Source organism: Mustela lutreola, chromosome X, assembly GCF_030435805.1.
Source record: "Mustela lutreola isolate mMusLut2 chromosome X, mMusLut2.pri, whole genome shotgun sequence".
Lineage (NCBI taxonomy): Eukaryota > Metazoa > Chordata > Mammalia > Carnivora > Mustelidae > Mustela > Mustela lutreola.
The window spans coordinates 60,664,611-60,682,894 of record NC_081308.1 but is presented as its reverse complement, the minus strand read 5'-3'; the positions used below and the strand labels follow the sequence as shown (position 1 = coordinate 60,682,894).

Genomic DNA, 18,284 nt, shown 5'->3' with positions numbered 1-18,284 from the left:
AAATGAGAAGTGGTCCATCAAAAAAGAGAAGGAAGGGGAAGATGTTTCAGCAAGGCAGAACAGCTTATGCAAGACAGGTTCAGTAAGTGATTAATGTTGCACTTTAGCTACAGTATGGGGGTGAAAAGAGGGAAGCTTACCTGGAGGTGAGGCCAGAAAGATAGACTTGGACCAGATTGTAAAGACCTTACAGGAAATACCAAGGTAAGGAATTTGGTCCTTAGACTATAATCCTTAGGGAATCATGGAACTTGTAAGCATGACAATGCATATTCAGAGATGACTGCATTGTAAAAAGCAAAACAAGACAAAACAAAACAAAAACAAAAAACCTCATTATTTTAATAATGGGAAAGAAGGTGGGAAAGCAAAGACTGGAGACAGAGATCAATTAGGAGACTAATCATCATCACAACAGTTGATGAGGCCCTAATCTATGGCATTGCCAGTGAAATGGAAAAGGACAGATGTGAGGTAGACACAAGAAGACCTGTGACTTTTCAAACAGAGAGCATTGGTTAGTCTCCCCTTCCAATTTCCCCCAACTCACTTCTCCTTTCCAACTCCCAATGTCCTCACATTTTATTCTTCATGCTCCACAAGTAAGTGAAATGATATGATAATTGACTCTCTGGTGGTGGGTATTAAGGAGGGCAGATTTATGCACCACACCCAGTGAATTGAATCTTGGAACAACAATGAATCTTGGAACACTGAAAAAAAATTAAATTAAATAAAAAAAGAAATGTATCCTAAGAAAATTATCATACATATAAATTATCATGTAAGTGCATGAAGGTTAACTAATAAGGTTATTCATTGCTAGACTGCTTAGAATATAAAAAAAAGAAGTAATTCAAATGGCCAATGAGAGTTGATTTCAATAAATTATGGTACATACACACACACACACACACACACACACAAATGCATTTGATGGGCAGCTGGGTGGCTCAGTCAGTTAAGCATCTGCCTTTGGCTCAGTTCATGAAACCAGGGTCCCAGAATTGAGCCTCACATTGGGATTCCTGCTCAGGAGGGACTGTGCATCTCCCTCTCCCTCTGCCCGTACCACTTGTGCTCTTGATATCTCTCTTTCTCTCTCTTTCAAATAAATCAATAATATCTGAAAAAAAAAAAACATGGAGCATTGGAGAAGGATTAAGAGGGAAAAAAGTCTAGCCTGGAAAATTAAGTAGATGGTAATAATCATCAAAAAACAGGTTTTGTGGGAAAGTTGCTCTCCTCAATTTTGGACACAGTGTTTTGAAAACCCTGTGAGATATCCAGACCGAAATGCCCAGTACAGGTTGAGAGAAAAATGGTAGTGGAGTAGGAGGACCCTTGGCTTGCCTCATCCAATGAACGCACTAGATAACTAAAAATCATCCTAAATATCCCAGAAATAGACATGAAGACTGTCAGAAAAACTCCTCAAGTAAAGGGAGAGAAGAGGTCCCATTAAAGAAGGTAAGAAGGGGAGAGGAGGCTTAGGGGAGAAAGGGATCCCAGGTGCTGTGGAGGGGAGGTTGTTGTAGTTATAGACAAAGGCAAGAGAGAGACCAGCACACAGAGGGATGTACAAAAAGAACATTTCCCTAAAGTCATTGGCTTGAAAAATGAGAGTGTTTGATTTTCCTGAATTCTTTCACTCAGAAGGGCTTAAAACCTGGAGTTTTAAAGGAGAATGGGTTTGGCTGAGCTAGAGGCCTGAAGGCACTGTGTTGCTCCTGGAAAGAAGGCAGGCAAACAACCCAGAAACAGACAGCATGGAAAAAGTGATCTGAAGAACACCTGTAGAACACAGAGGGGAGACTGTTCACTTATCTCAGAGTACATCTCTGAGAGACAGTGTTCACAGAGATACCTCCAGGAATAGAGGAGTTGGATGGTGCCATTTCACTGCCCACCCTTCAGCATAAGCACAAAGCACCTGCAGGAAGCACATCAAACAAAGCCTAAATACAGGGGAAAGAAGGAAATAATAAAGACTAAAGTAAAAATAAATGAAAGAGAAGCTTAAAAAAAATAAAAGAGATCAATGAAAGCACGAACTGTTTATTTGAAAAAAAGTAAATAAAGTTGATAAACCTCTAGCCATACTTAACCAAAAAAGAAAAGAGAAAGGACCCAAATAAATAATATCACAAATGAGAAGGAGAAATAACCAAAACCATGGATGTGCAAGCAATTAGAATATTGTGAAAAACTATATGCTAGCAAAGTGGACAGCCTGGGAGAAACTGATACATTCCTGAATAGATACATTTATATTCCCAACATATAAATGACCAAAAGTGAAACGGGAAGATATAGAATGCTTCAGCAAACTGAAAACCAGCAGAGAAATTGAATCAGCAATCAAGAGTCTCCCAACAAATAAAAGTCCAGGGCCAGATGGCTTCCCAGCGGAATTCTACCAAACATTTAAAGAACAGTTAATGCCTATTCCAAAAAATAGAAAAGGAAGAAAAACTTCTAAATTCATTCTCTGAGGCCAGCATTTCCCTGATACCAAAACCAGATGAATACTCCATTAAACAAGAGAACAAGAGGCCAACATCCCTAATGAATATGGTTGCAAAAATTCTCAATAAAATACTAGCAAACCAAATCCAACAGTACATTAAAAGAGTCATTCACCAGGATCAACTGGGATGTATTCCTGGGCTGCAAGCGTGGCTCACTATTCAACAATCAATCTACGGGATATGCCACATTAACAAAAGAAAGGAAAAGAACCATATGATCCTTTCAATAGATGCAGGGAAAAAATGTGACAATGTGCAACATCCATTCATGATAAAAACCCTCAACAAAGTAGGGTTAGAGGGACCCTCTAACATACCTCAGTGTAATAAAGGCCATTTATGAAAAGCCCATTGCTAATATCATCCCTATGGGGAAAAACTGAGCTTTGCCTCTATGGTCAGGAACAAGACAACGGATGTCTTCTCTCACCACTGTTATTTAACATAGCACTGGAAGGCCCAGCCACAGGAAGCATACAGCAAAAAGAAATAAAAGGCATCCAGATCACCAGGAAGAAGTGAAACATTCACTATTTGCAGATGACATGACACTCGATATAGAAAATTCAAAAGGCTCCACCCCAAAGTTGCTAGAACTCATACAGGAATTCAGCACAGTGGCGGGATATAAATTCAATGCACAGAAGTCAGTTGCACTTCTATACACTAGCAATGAGGCAGAAGAAAGAGAAATCAAGGAATTGATTCCATTTACAGTTGCACCAAAACCTGTAAGATACCCAGGAAGAAACCTAACCAAAGAGGTAAAAGATCTGTACTCTGAAAACTACAAAACACTGATGAAAGAAATTGAGGATGACACAAAGAAATGGAAAAAGATCCTATGCTCATGGATTGGAAGAAAAAATACCATGAAAAATCTATATTGCCCAAAGCTATCTACATGTTTAATGCAATCCCTATCAAAATAACAACAGCATTTTTCACAGAGCTAGAATAACCAATCCTAAAATTTGTGTGGAACCACAAAAGACCCCAAATAGCCGAAGTAATCTTGAAAAAGAAAAGCCAAGCTGGTAGCACCACAATTCTGGACTTCGAGATATATTACAAATCTGTAGTGATCAAAACAGTATGGTACTGGCACAGAAATAGACACATAGATCAGTGGAACAGAATAGAAATCTCAGAAATGAATCATAACTTATATGGTCAATTAATCTTTGATAAAGCAGGAAAGAATATTTGATGTGGAAAAGACAGTCTCCTCAACAACTGGTGTTGGGAGAAGTGGAGAGCAACATGCAAAAGGGCGAAAGCGGATGACTTTCTTACACCATACACAAAAATATGTTCAAAATGGATGAAAGACCTTAGTGACCTAATACGGCAAAGCATTAAGACTCTAGAGGAGAACACAAGCAGTAACCCCTTTGACATTGGCCATAGCAACTTCTTACTAGATATGTCTCCCGAGGCAAGGGAAACAAAAACAAAAATAAATTTGGGGACTTCATCAAGATAAAAGGTTTCTGCACAGTGAAGGAGACAATCAACAAAACTGAAAGGCAACCTACAGAATGGGAGAAGATATTAGCAAATGACATATCCTATTGAGGGTTAGTATCCAATGTGTAAAAAGAACTTGTAAAACTCAATTAAAGGAATCCAAATCGGCAAAGAAGAAGTCAAATTAACACTCTTCGCAGAGGATATGATACTATATGTGGAAAACCCAAAAGACTCCACTCCAAAACTGCTAGAACTTATACAGGAATTCAGTAAAGTGTCAGGATCTAAAATCAATGCACAGAAATCAGTTGCATTTCTCTACACCAACAGCAAGACAGAAGAAAGAGAAATTAAGGAGTCAATCCCATTTACAATTGCACCCAAAACCATAAGATACCTAGGAATAAACCTAACCAAAGAGACACAGAATCTATACTCAGAAAACTATAAAGTACTCATGAAAGAAATTGAGGAAGACACAAAGAAATGGAAAAATGTTCCATGCTCCTGGATTGGAAGAATAAATATTGTGAAAATGTCTATGCTACCTAAAGCAATCTACACATTTAATGCAATTCCTATCAAAGTACCATCCATCTTTTTCAAAGAAATGGAACAAATAATTCTAAAATTTATATGGAACCAGAAAAGACCTCGAATAGCCAAAGGGATATTGAAAAAGAAAGCCGACGTTGGTGGCATCACAATTCCGGACTTCAAGCTCTATTACAAAGCTGTCATCATCAAGACAGCATGGTACTGGCACAAAAACAGACACATAGATCAATGGAACAGAATAGAGAGCCCAGAAATAGACCCTCAACTCTACAGTCAACTAATCTTCGACAAAGCAGGAAAGAATGTCCAATGGAAAAAAGACAGCCTCTTCAATAAATGGTGCTGGGAAAATTGGACAGCCACATGCAGAAAAATGAAATTGGACCATTTCCTTACACCACACACAAAAATCGCCTCAAAATGGATGAAGGACCTCAATGTGCGAAAGGAATCCATCAAAATCCTTGAGGAGAACACAGGCAGCAACCTCTTCGACCTCAGCCGCAGCAACATCTTCCTAGGAACAACGCCAAAGGCAAGGGAAGCAAGGGCAAAAATGAACTATTGGGATTTCATCAAGATCAAAAGCTTTTGCACTGCAAAGGAAACAGTTAACAAAATCAAAAGACAACTGACAGAATGGGAGAAGATATTTGCAAACGACATATCAGATAAAGGACTAGTGTCCAGAATCTATAAAGAACTTAGCAAACTCAACACCCAAAGAACAAAGAATCCAATCAAGAAATGGGCAGAGGACATGAACAGACATTTCTGCAAAGAAGACATCCAGATGGCCAACAAACACATGAAAAAGTGCTCCATATCACTCGGCATCAGGGAAATACAAATCAAAACCACAATGCGATATCACCTCACACCAGTCAGAATGGCTAAAATCAACAAGTCAGGAAATGACAGATGCTGGCGAGGATGCGGAGAAAGGGGAACCCTCCTACACTGTTGGTGGGAATGCAAGCTGGTGTAGCCACTCTGGAAAACAGCATGGAGGTTCCTCAAAATGTTGAAAATAGAACTGCCCTATGACCCAGCAATTGCACTATTGGGTATTTACCCTAAAGATACAAACGTAGTGATCCAAAGGGGCACGTGCACCCGAATGTTTATAGCAGCAATGTCCACAATAGCCAAACTATGGAAAGAACCTAGATGTCCATCAACAGATGAATGGATCAAGAAGATGTGGTATATATACACAATGGAATACTATGCAGCCATCAAAAGAAAGGAAATCTTGCCATTTGCAACAACATGGATGGAACTAGAGCGTATCATGCTTAGCGAAATAAATCCAGCAGAGAAAGACAGCTATCATATGATCTCCCTGATATGAGGAAGTGGTGATGCAACATGGGGGCTTAAGTGGGTAGGAGAAGAATCAATGAAACAAGATGGGATTGGTAGGGAGACAAACCATAAGTGGTTAATCTCACAAAACAAACTGAGGGTTGCTGGGGGGAGGGGGTTTGGGAGAAGGGGGCAGGATTATGGACATTGGGGAGGGTATGTGCTTTGGGGAGTGCTGTGAAGTGTGTAAACCTGGTGATTCACAGACTTGTACCCCTGGGGATAAAAATATATGTTTATAAAAAATTAAAAATTTAAAAAAAAAAAGAACTTGTAAAACTCAACACCCCCAAATCAAATAATCCAGTTAAAAAATGGGCAGAAGACATGAATAGTCATTTTTCTAAAGAAGACATCCAGATGGCCAACAGGCACATGAAAAGATGCTCAATATCACTCATCAAGGAAACGGAAATCAAAACTACAATGAGATACCATCTCACGTATGTCAGAATGGCTGAAATCAACAATACAAGAAACAGCAGTTGGTGAAGATGTGGAGAAAGGGGAACCCTCGTACACTGTTGGTGGGAATGCAAACTGGTTTAGACATGCTGGAATACAGTATGGAGGTTGCTATTAAGAAGGTAAATAGAACTTCACTATCATCCAGGAATTGCAGTGCTAGGTATTTACTGAAACAATACAAAAATACTAAGTCAAAGGGATTCCTGCACCTTGTTGTTTATATCACCATTATCTACAATAGCCAAAATATGGAAACAGCCCATTTCTGACTGATCAATGGATAAAGAAGAGGTGATATATACATATTATAAACACACACACACACACACACACACACACACACAGGCATAATACTCAGCTACAAAAAAGAATGAAATCTTCCCATTTGCAACTACTTGGATGGAGGGAAAGAGTATTATGCTAAGGGAAATACATTAGTCAGAGCAAGAGAAATTCTGTATAATTTCACTCAAATGGAATTTTTGAAGCAAAACAAATGAGCAAAGAGGAAAAAATTGGAGAGAGACAGAAACCAAGAAACAGACTCTTAATTATACATAACAATATGTTTACCAGAGGAAAGGGGGGTGGGGATTGGTTAAATATGTGGTGGGCATAAGAAGGACACTTGTGATTCACACCCGGTATGGTGGAAGTGTCGAATTACTGTGTTGTACACCTGAAGCTATTACTACACTGTATGTCAACTCAATGGAATTAAAATGAAACTTAAATAAAAAGGGAAATGTCCACTGGGTAACTGCAACTTAAAATAGTAATTGGGGTTGAACCACAGAGATTTAAGGGTAGAACTGTTGATTACAGCCACTGTGCAACTTCATGGGGCACTTATATTCACCATGATGTGAATAGTGGCCCCTTGGTGGTTTCCCAGCATTTAGAGGTGATTTAAACCATGAGTGGGAATAAGATCACTCAAGAAGTAAGTATAAACGGACTTGTGAAAGAAGTGAAAAACAAAGCCAGAAATAGCCCAGGGCCCAGCTCTTTTCTGTGATGTTCTGGTAACAATATGTAGGATTGTCTCTTCCCTCCAGCTCTTCCTAGACAAAGCTAATTTAGTACTGATATAAGCCCACCAAAAGGCTGGAGAAAGCTGGTTTGATCTTCAAGGCAAAGTATGATTCATGTTTTGCATGACATTTGCCCTTCCAGCTTGCCCTTCTACCTGTGAGAGATAATCACAGAATATAGTCTTTGAGCCAGTTTCTCTGGGCTCTACTAGCCTTCCATAGTCTAACACTTAAAGGATTGTTCCGACATCTGAGGGATTTCTTTGTATCTCGGTTACTGGGCTTTCTAAATCTGCCAGAGATAGCCCAACTTATAAGTATAGACCTAGATGTTCTGAAACATTTGGATAGAATCACTTCCTATTTTTCAAATGGACTCTGGCACTGGCCTGGAAGGGTCACCCATCCCTTTGCTTCACCTTTCCAGTTCTGATTTCTAGAGACTTAGTGAAATGTTTTTCCTCCTTTACCCACAGTTCTCAAGGCAGAGTTCCTGGAGATGAGAGTTGAGGCCTCCGGTATGTAGTCTCCACTCCTGATTACAGAACCTTGTAATATGTAAGCCTTCTTTGTGGGATCTGAGCTTTCGAGAACTAAAATGTCTTGTAGGTCCAGAGGGTAGGAACACACTCCATGTCTCAGTTCATTAACCTATAATTATGTGACTTACTGCCTTCCAATTCTGAGGTTCTCTGTGTTTTTAAGTCTCTCCTCTTTTCTTTCTTTCTCCCCCAAACAAATTACGGTAATTTTACAAGTTGCCTTTGGATAAAATTCATTAGGAATCCTAAACTGTGACATTCGTGGCAAGTACATTTTGTTCTCTTAACCCCAATTTTCTAATCTGTAAAATTAATAGTTTGGAAACCTGTGACTCCGACATCCTTTGGGTTTGTAAGGAAATCGTAACCTCTCTTTTGGTATCATAGGAAGTACCATGAGTCCACATCATGAAATCAGACCAAATCAGTATTTAAGTCTTATCCCCCAAACCTGTATCCTTAGTCCTTTATCATTGTTTGATGAAACTTAATGAGTGTAATGACCTTTCACTTCCATTATTTGATTTGATCCATATCAAATGTCAGGATAAGGAGGATAATATGTATTTTAACTTAGCAAATAAAGGAACTAAGGTTCAGAGGGGATAAATTAACTTGCTAAGGTCACAGGAGCTACAGAGATCATAGAATTTTTTTTCTCCACTTAGGAGTTCTAATTGTTTGACTGTCAGATTGCTGGCATGAATGAACCAATATACATATAAATGAGATCTGGGTATCTGGAGAAGAGCTTTCCATTTTCCCCCAGCTTTCCTTTACTTCCTATCACTTACAGTCCTCAGAGGTACATGGGTCAATAAGATTTTGCTTATTATCCCTCATGGAAGTGAAATCCCAGAAAAGAAATCTGGAGTCAGTATAGGACCATTAAGGAAGTGGCTATGTTGTGGATGGGTAGTCAAACATGTCAGGCTTCATCTTCTGTAGACTTTTGAGGGATTAGAATTGAGGTCAAATGCACACAGTTTCCAGCCCTGATTATAGCAACATCTTAGGCCTATTTCATGGGATCTGAGGGGTTTTTTTTTGGGGGGGGGGCTCTGAGTTTTAAGGGTCTTTTCCTAGCCAACCTCTGTTGCTCAGAAGATTAGCTACCAATTATATAATTAGCTACCTAACAAGACAGGCCTCACTTCTCAGTGGCTATTAAGTACTTGAACAGTCCTAGCCAATTACTTACTCTCTTCTTTCCTTTTCAGGTTTTACAATCCTTGGCCTCAGAGGACCCTTCACAGGTTCTGGAAGGGTCTTCTTCAAACTCTTCTATGCTGAATTATTTTGTGCTGAAGAGAGCACCTCCTTCCTGGCCCTGCAACTTCAGGCTCTAGGATGCTATAAAATAAGGGGCACATATCTTAGACACAGATTTATTTCTCTTATGTATTCTCTCTTTGCTCCCTCGGAAGGTCTATGTTGAGCTCCTATATGATTGTGAATGGCTGAAGTCCCTCAAGCCAGACTGCAGAAACCAAACTATCTACTAACCTGAGTCGAAGAAAGGAGCTTAGTTTTCAACTCTTCTCTGAATTTCCTGTCTCCTCAAAAGACCATCAAACTCTGAAATATTGGGACTAAAGACTGATCTCAGAGGTCTTACCCTGAATTAAAAGCTACTTGAGTTGGGGCCATTGCTTGCCTTGGAACTAGAAGTGTAGGAATGTTTGTCAAACATTGGTGAATCTTAACATGTCTCTTACTGAAGATAATGACCCTGGCACCAGGTTGGAGCTCTGGCACTGTAGTATATTGCCAAGAACCTGTCTGCTCCTTTTGGGTCAGACAGTATGTGTGATACCAACCACAACTTCTTCATGTGAACTCAGGATGGCGGCCTTTCTGTTTTTGCATACAACCACTTAGGACAAATCTGCAAAGAATATCTTGCATGTTGAAGCCTAGGTCTGTTTGGATTATTTTTCTTCCCATTTATTTCCCAACAGCTTAATTTCTAAGAAATCAAGAAAGAAACAAAAGCTGAAAACAGTTCTTTTAAAAAGACAGACTATATTTGTCCTGCAGAAGTTCCATTTTTGGATCAAATACTGGGAAAAATAGTTAAGATGGATTGAGGCCAGGCAGCTGGCATGTTGCTTCATATTTGCCTTCTGCAGATAAGCTCTTTCATCTCCTCCAAGAAGCAACCCCTGGCCCAGTGTCGGTGGATTCAGAAACTCCATGAAGTTTCTAAAATGGTATGCAGAATTCCATGACAATGTGCCTTTTCTGGGGAGATGGCCCATAAAATTCTACTGAATTTCAGATGGGCCTGTGACCCAATAAAGGTTAAGAACTACAGCACTTGAGATAAAAGACTCTTTACAATCCATAAAGTATTTGATTGGAAGGGCCTTCCAAAATTATTTAGTCCAAGTGTCTAGTTTACTATTGAAGAAACTAGAAAATTATCAGCCATGCCTAAACAAGTCCTTAGGTCCCTGGGCTCCTGTACAAGTTTCTTCCCATTATACAATACTTGTCTAATGAGGAGCTTATGATTAGTGGCTTTAGTGGTCATCATTTTGAGTGTTTTTGGCTTTTACCCTCTATCTTGAGCCTCCCATATTCATTATCAAGTGGAAAACTTTCATACATAAGCTCCTGGTGTTCCATTTGCCATTTCAATCACTGGAAAGCATCTAAAACACAACTGGTGCAGTGACTCAGAAATCTGAGTAGATATTTCTGATTCTTGTTTATTGATGGGAAGCTGCTGGGGAAAGTGTCACTGCGTGTGTTCCCATGTTCTCTGGGCCATAATCTGTCGTTAGAGTCTATGAAATTATAATATGGCCAAGTATGAGAAAAAGAGCTTTTCTACTTGGACCCTTCTAGCAAGACCCTGACTATGAAACTGAGAGAGAAGCACAGAGATGGGTTGAGGGAGGAGAAGGAGAGAAGAAAGGAGAGGGAGACGGAGGAAGGGGAAGAGAGAGAATATACACATGCCCAAACCAACTCTGAGATGCCTTTGAAGCAGTGTTACTAAAAAATTATAGCCACTTTTAAGACTGAACTCAATATCACCCATTGGTGAATTAGTAACATGTAGGCCTTTGTGGAAGGAATTGAGTGGAAACTTGATGCTGTTCCCAACAAAGACATGCCCAGGTGGCCATGTAAAACTCTCTCAGCTCTACCTGGTGTCAGAGTCCAAGTTAATAAGAACCAGGAGCAAGAGAGCCAAGTGATCACCATTCTACCTGAGGCTCATCTCCAAAGGAAGTTGCTGTGAGACCGCTGGCCTCACACAGGAAGTGCTTTTTGAGCCCTGTTGTCAGAGTTGTGGCCCCTCTGCTTACTCTATCCCACTAGATAACTAATTAAAGCAAGTAAGTGTAGATTTTGGCCACAGAAGCAGTGGCCAATGGGGTTTCAGTACACTTGAAGATGGTGGAGACATCATTTTGCTCTTGTTTCCTTGTGGAGGGGGAGATACCATAATCGCCGCTACAAATATTAAAAGATTATTGAGAACCAGAGAAAGCCACTGCAGTCCCAGTTGAATAGATGTCCCAGAAATGTAACCATGAGATTACTGTGTGTTTCCTGGGATATAGATAAGAGCCTGGCCTAGAAAGTTGGGACCACAGGCTGGCTGGAGACCAGGAAGCAGTGGCTGGATAGCTCTGCCCCTGCCCTGGGATATACCCAAAGAATGCCCAGAAATGAACCTCAGTACGTCCCGCTTTTGCACTCTAATTTAAAGAGAAAATCTGTGGTGAGGCACACTGTCACGGAAATGAGACTGGCCTGGCCCAAGCTTGGATGAATAGTCATTCAGAAGAGGCTATGGGAATGGGATGATAATTGAAGAGTGACAAGTATAGGAAATTATCTGCATACGTTGGCCAGCAGGTTAGAGAAACTGGCAATGGATGAACCATAAACCTTGAACTGACAATATTTATTAAGCCCCTATTAAATTCTATGTGCTTCATATACATAATCTCCTTTGTCTTTACAACAATGATGCAGGTAGATGCTATTCCCTCAGTTTACAGATAAAAGAATTATGGCACAGGAGGCTACAGTAACTGGCTCAAGGGCTCACAGAAAATAAATAACAGGACTGTGACTCAAATCCAGGTCTTTCTGACTGTACTCCATGCTGTTTTCTCTTTGCCACACAGAGGCTACATTATTAGAACTGTATGACTCTGACTTTTTCTGCCTAATAAAATATTAAAAAGCAAGCATTTGAAGGGGAGTAGGGCAGGTCTAGTTTACAGGGGAATGAAAACTGGGCTGGAGGAGATTTCCAAGTTGGGCTTTCTCCTCACCTTCTGTATACTCATATGGTAATGTTTTTAAAAGGATCATTCAAATTTACCTTGTGAAATGAAGGATTTATCTTTTTAGTTGGTAGTTACTAAGTCTTTGGATTAGCTGTTTATTAAAGAAAAATGGTACCTGTATGTGTCTATGTACTTTACTAAGGTGTGTGTTTTCAGTCCAAGAGTCTGAAGACATCTACACATACAGTTTGAGAAGGAAAAAAGGTATTGATGCCTCTCTGGTACTTAATGTCTTGGGGTCAAATCTTTACAAGGTTTTCTGTGGTGACAAAAAAAAAAAAAAAAAAAAAGTTTAAGAGATGATTTAGAATAAAAGATATTATTGAAGTTTTTGCTTAAAAAAGGCAGAGAGGTTTTCCAGCCACTCAGCATCCGACTTCAGTAATAAAACAGCATCATATGGAAATACTCTAGTATTTCTAAAATAATTGGTTTTCAAGGGGAAATATCTCTCCCTTTTCTAGAAGTTCCTTGATTATGTAATAAGTAGAATAAAGTAGTAGAAGGAGATGTATCTCTGTGACCAAAAAAAAAAAAATTGCTCTCAAAAGAATGGAGATCAATGATACTAGTTTTAACATAGCCACACTACACTACACACTACAAGCCCCAAAAGCTTCCGGAGCATTTAAAAATTGCAGAAAGGAGCAAGATAGCTTGAAGAGATGTTTTGGATGAAGAAAGGTCTTCATTTTCATAGGCAAGAGAAGCACTTGATACCAAGGACATTAATAGATGCTAGAAAGACTTCTTAAGGGAAACATCAGACAAAAGAAAGAGATCCTGGGGCCCATTCATGTGACTTTCAATAAAATATGCAGACTCTCCGGTACTGATGGCATCCATCTGCAGTTTTTTAAAATTTTATTTAAATTCAAGTTAACATACAATGTATTATAAGTTTCAGAGGTAGAATTTAGTGATTTATCAGTTGTATATACCCAGCTGTAATTTTTTCATGGAAAAAAAGCTTTGAGCTTATTAGACATGATGATGCGGCCACCATGCCCTGCTCATGTCATCTTTTGCAATCCTAAGGAAACCCAGGCACAGAATCTTTTTATAACTGGGATTCTCAGTCTACAGTCTACTTTGCACCAAGTCCTTGTCATTCCCTCAGGCCTCACAATATTGCTGCATGATGGTTAATAACCCCGTTTTACAGATAAGGAATGTTGTGGGGGAGATGAGGGAGATGAGAAATGACTTTGCTAATGACTGGTAAAAATTCAGGATTGGAAGCTCCAGAAGCTTTACTGTTTCTAATACATCACACTACCCCCCCCCCCTTAGTAGTAAAGGAATCCTGATGGTAAATAGAGAAGATGCTTAGAAATGAGGCTGGTGGAAACAACATCTACAAGTCTTGCTACTCCAAATGTGGTCCATCATCCCCTTCAGCATCATCATTACCTGGGAGCTTGTTAGAAGCACATTCTTGAGCACCACCAGAGATATTTGTAATCAGAACCTTTATTTTAATAAGATATCTATATTTCTATGTACACTAAATTTTAAGAAATGCTGATATAAGGCACTTGAAACAAAAAAGCAAGTTGAGGAAGGAGACTTTGGGTGAGGCAAAGACCAAAAATGGTGGATAAGGCCAATCTGGTTATGTTAGGAGTATTTACAAAGATTGTGTCCATATCTGACTGCTTCTTAGAGTGCTTTGTACATGGCCCTGTACTTCAATGAGATGCAAATGAAGTTTCTCCACTTCAAAGAACAATGAAACCAGCCTAGGAAAAAGACTGAAAATCACCTGATTTTCAAATCTCTGGCCACTGGAGCCAGTGGAAAGACCACATGCAGCAGTGGAAGAAACTCCTTTCAGAAGCCTTGGGGTGTTCCAGATTTGCTTCTGTCACTAACTCTCTTTATGCTCAGCAAGTATCTCCCTCTTTGTAGGTCTCAAATTGTAAATCATTAGTTTTGGATGTAGAGTTCAGTGGTTCATCAGTTGCATGTAACACCCAGTGTTCATCACATCATGTGCCCTCCTTAATGCCCATTGCCCACTTACCCCATCTTCCCACCACCTCCCCTCTAGCAATCCTCAGTTTGTTTCCAATATCTGTCTCTCATGGTTTGTCTCCCTCTCTGATTTCATCTTATTTTATTTTCCCTCCCCTCCCCTGTGATCCTCTGCACTATTCCTTATATTCCACATGTGAGTGTCTTTAAACAGGATAGTCTCAAAGTTCCTTTTAAGTTTTGACATTCTGTTATTCTCCACTGTGGGTTTTGCTACAGACTACATTTAATTAAAACATGGACAAATCTATAGGTTTATGTCTGACCCTAATTTGGCATCCTCGGTTCACATTAGAAGGGATATTCTGGGAGGAAATCTCAGTCACAACAAAGCAACATTAATGGGAACTCCAAGGAGGTGGGGAGGGCATGACTCTAGTTAACCAGCTTGAAATTCGCTAGGAAAATTTTAAATTTGAAAACTTTGAAATTTGAGAACTAATTGCTTCAAACCACATACTTGGGATTCAAATCTTATATCCTAAATGGGCTTATTTTGTGTGATTTAATAAAGTACACTTGCTCTGACTTTTAGGCGATAGCTTATTTGGGGTAGGAGGAGACATATAAAAAAGAGAGGACTTCTACTTATCTCCCATCTGCCACTCATCTCTAGAAATGATTTTGATGTCTATTAACTGAAGACAACTGGTTATAATATAACCTCTTATTATGGGACAACAGACCCAGAGAGGAGAAGGGATATGTCTAAGGCCACATACCAGAGACAATGGCAAGAAACAAGTGATCAAAGTTCAACTCTACTTTCTTTGGGTGCTTACTTTACCCAAATCATATCTGCTTCCAGCATCGGAGCACACACTGGGGAGGAGTAATAGACCTTCCATCTGGGTATTTTGTCCTCATCACATGTTCACAGTCATTATTTCAGTCAAGCCTCGCACAGCCATATCACTTAGGTGAGCAGATATGATAACCTTCATTTTATTGATGCTTAGAGAGGTGACACAAAATGACTAAGGACATGCAAGTTAAAAATAAATAGGCCTAGGTTTTCTGATTTCATCTATATTGCACTGCTTCTCTAGGAGAGGAGAAGCAGCTCTCCAAACCTTCAGCACTTCTGGAAAATTCAGCTCTAAGCTTTAAATTGCTTCAGTCCAATTGCTTCAAAAGATATGGACTTTTGGGGGTGCCTGAGTGGCTCAGTGGGTTAAGCCTCTGCCTTCAGCTCAGGTCATAATCTCAGGGTCCTGGGATTGAGCCCCCACATCTGCTCAGCAGGGAGCCTGCTTCCCCCCCTCTCTCTTCCTGCCTCTCTGCCTACTTGCGATCTCTGTCTCAAATAAATAAATAAAATCTTAAAAAAGAGAGAAAGATGGACCTTTTTTTCCCTGTTGGAGAATATCCTAACAGTCTTATAACTTGAAACTACAGAGCCCTATTAGATCCATCATTTTATACTCATAACAGCCCAAAGTTAGACAAGACAAGGCATTTTGCACTATTTGACAGATGTACAAATTGAGGCTCAGAGCATTGTATTAGTTCTCTGTTGCTGCTGTAACAGATGATTACAAATTGAGCAGCTTATAACAACATTCATTTATTCTCTCAAAGTTTCTGTAGGTCTCAAGTTCAGCATAGTGTGGATGGATTCTTTTCTTAGGGTCTTGCTGAACTAAAATCAAGATAGCAGCTGGTGATGTGGTTGTCATTTGGGGCTAAGAATCTTCTTCCAAGCTTGCTGGTTATTGGCAGAAATCAGTTCCATGTTATATGGCTGAGGTCATCATTTTTTTGGACATGTGCTCCTCTCCATATTCAAGCTAACAATGGCAGGTCAAATCTTCCTGCTTCCCCTTTTGCATCTCTCTAACTTCTTTTGCCTCTTCTGTTAAGGGCTTACTCTTTTATTGGAGTGATTTCATTGGGCCCACACAGATAATCCAGGGTAGTCTTCCCATTTTAAAGTCAGTAGTAACCTTAATCATATTTCAGCATCTCTTTTGCCATATAATTACAGTTCTAAAGATTAGAACATAAAATATTCTTGGGGGTCATAACTTTTCTTTACATTGAAGCAGCTACCTACAGAAGCCCTACCTTTCACTGTAAAGACACATGATTATCAAGATCTTTATCCTGTGGATGAAAAAAAATTAACATTTTCATCCCACTTACATGAGCAGTTGGAAACTCTGAAGCTGTTCAACTTCTCCCAACTCTCAAATTCACTCAGACACAATTGGGCAGCACTCCAAAGAAAGTGGTAGCTGGAGTGTAAGGGCGGCTCTCTGGAAGCTGATGGTATTCCTAGATGTCACCTTGATGCTGGTGACCAATTCCTTAACTGTTCTCATTCTATCTAGGATGGGGAAGCAGCTTCCCCCAAAGGCCCAAGATGAGATATATATTGTCATATATATTAAGATATACACACCCCATATAACTTGACCAGAGGTGCTAACATTTATATAGCATATACTATATGCCAAATATGTCTTTATGTGATTTTGATTTTGAATTTGTCCTGATATTTCTAAGAGGTAAGTAATGGTGATAACTCTATTTCATAGATGAGAAAACTGAGGCACAGAATGATTATGTCATTTGCCCAATTTCTCAGCGCCAGGAAAAGTTAAATTCCTCTGTGGCTAATCCTCTGTGGCTTCCATCAGACAGAGAAAAGAGGAAAAGAGACATTGAGGCCAAATTGATTTAAAAGTCCCTTGCACCTTTGATTCTCTAAGCTTGCCCTCAGGGTCCTGGAATTCTGGGAACCCAAGTGAACACTGCTGAACTTTCTGAAAGAGTATGTTAAATTTAGGCTTCTTGGGTTTTACAGAGCCAATGGACCACAAAGCAAAGGTGTCCAGTCTTTTCTCAGAGGCTGGAAGAACAGGTGACTGTCAGTCCTTGTGAATGGGGTCAAGATGGATTGACCTCAGGAATGCTCTGTCCACATGAGAGGTGTGTTGAAGTTGTACTACTTTTTCTGACTCTCTGTGAAGCACATTTCCTGAAGGCCCAAGCCCTCATAATTTCCAAAAAAATACCTAAAATTAAGCCTGCAAAAGAGGGCTTTCCTGGTCCTGGAGAACAAAACTAGGCAGTAATCTTCTCTATGCTGGCTCTTTCCCAGCCTTTGGCAAGCTTGGGGGTACTGAATTTACTCAAGAATTGTCAGACCTAGACTTACTCCTCTGGCTTCTGCTTCTTCAGCTACTCCCATCTAGGTCCCATGATGCTACCAACCTATTGTAGTTCCCAGAGCCATTAATATATGAGGTAGGGGGGCACCTGGGTGGCTCAGTGGGTTAAAGTCTCTGCCTTCAGCTCGGGTCATGATCTCAGGGTCCTGGGATCGAGCCCTGCATCGGGCTTTCTGCTCAGTGGGGAGCCTGCCTCCCTCTCTCTCTGCCTGCCTCTCTGCCTACTTGTGATCCCTGTATGTCAAATAAATAAATAAAAATCTTTTTTAAAAAAGGTAGGTTGAGTATGAACCACCTCAGTCAAAACTGTTGCTCACCTTTTCTCCACCCTTACTATCATCCGGCAGGACTTAGAATTCTGTCTCCCTTATGGGGCTAAGATCTAGAAGGACACAATAAAGACTGATTTTCTCTATTGCTCCCTGTGTCTTCTTTGCTAGCCCCTGCAGATCAGACCCTGGCCTCTAATTCTATGGAAGGAATTTGAAACACTATTATCTATATTCATGCCTAACTCACCATGGGGAAGTTATTTCACCCTAATAACTGTGGTTGACCCTTAATAAATGCTCAATTAATAACCAGCCATAGTAATAGAAGTAGTAACCCGAAGTAGTCATAGAAGGAGTGATGGTGGTGGTGATGATGGTAGCACAGCTGCCTCAGCTGCTATCCAGGAATAGAATCTTCCCTACGGTGTAGTGTAACCTGTTTACAATGCAGTGTAACCTGTTTGGTTGGGAACTATTATGTCCTTTGTACTGGTAACTAGCCATCCTGA

General features: G+C 40.0%; 1 protein-coding gene across 9 annotated transcripts in view; it reads left to right on the top strand.

Annotated features, from left to right (window-relative positions):
* The window catches only part of OPHN1 (oligophrenin 1), a 593,829-nt gene that overhangs the window by 562,935 nt on the left and 12,610 nt on the right, over nucleotides 1-18,284 (top strand). For 5 of the 9 annotated variants that reach the window (XM_059158453.1, XM_059158452.1, XM_059158450.1 and 2 more), the window contains exon 24: nucleotides 9,195-14,577. The exons of 1 other annotated variant lie outside the window; for it this stretch is intronic. In XM_059158453.1, coding sequence (XP_059014436.1) covers nucleotides 9,195-9,267 — 73 coding nt within the window. In that variant the 3' untranslated portion in view covers nucleotides 9,268-14,577. Of the gene's footprint in view, nucleotides 1-7,908; nucleotides 7,951-9,194; nucleotides 14,578-18,284 lie in introns of those variants that run through there. 3 more of the 9 variants (XM_059158454.1, XR_009350083.1, XM_059158455.1) reach the window with 3 other exon arrangements.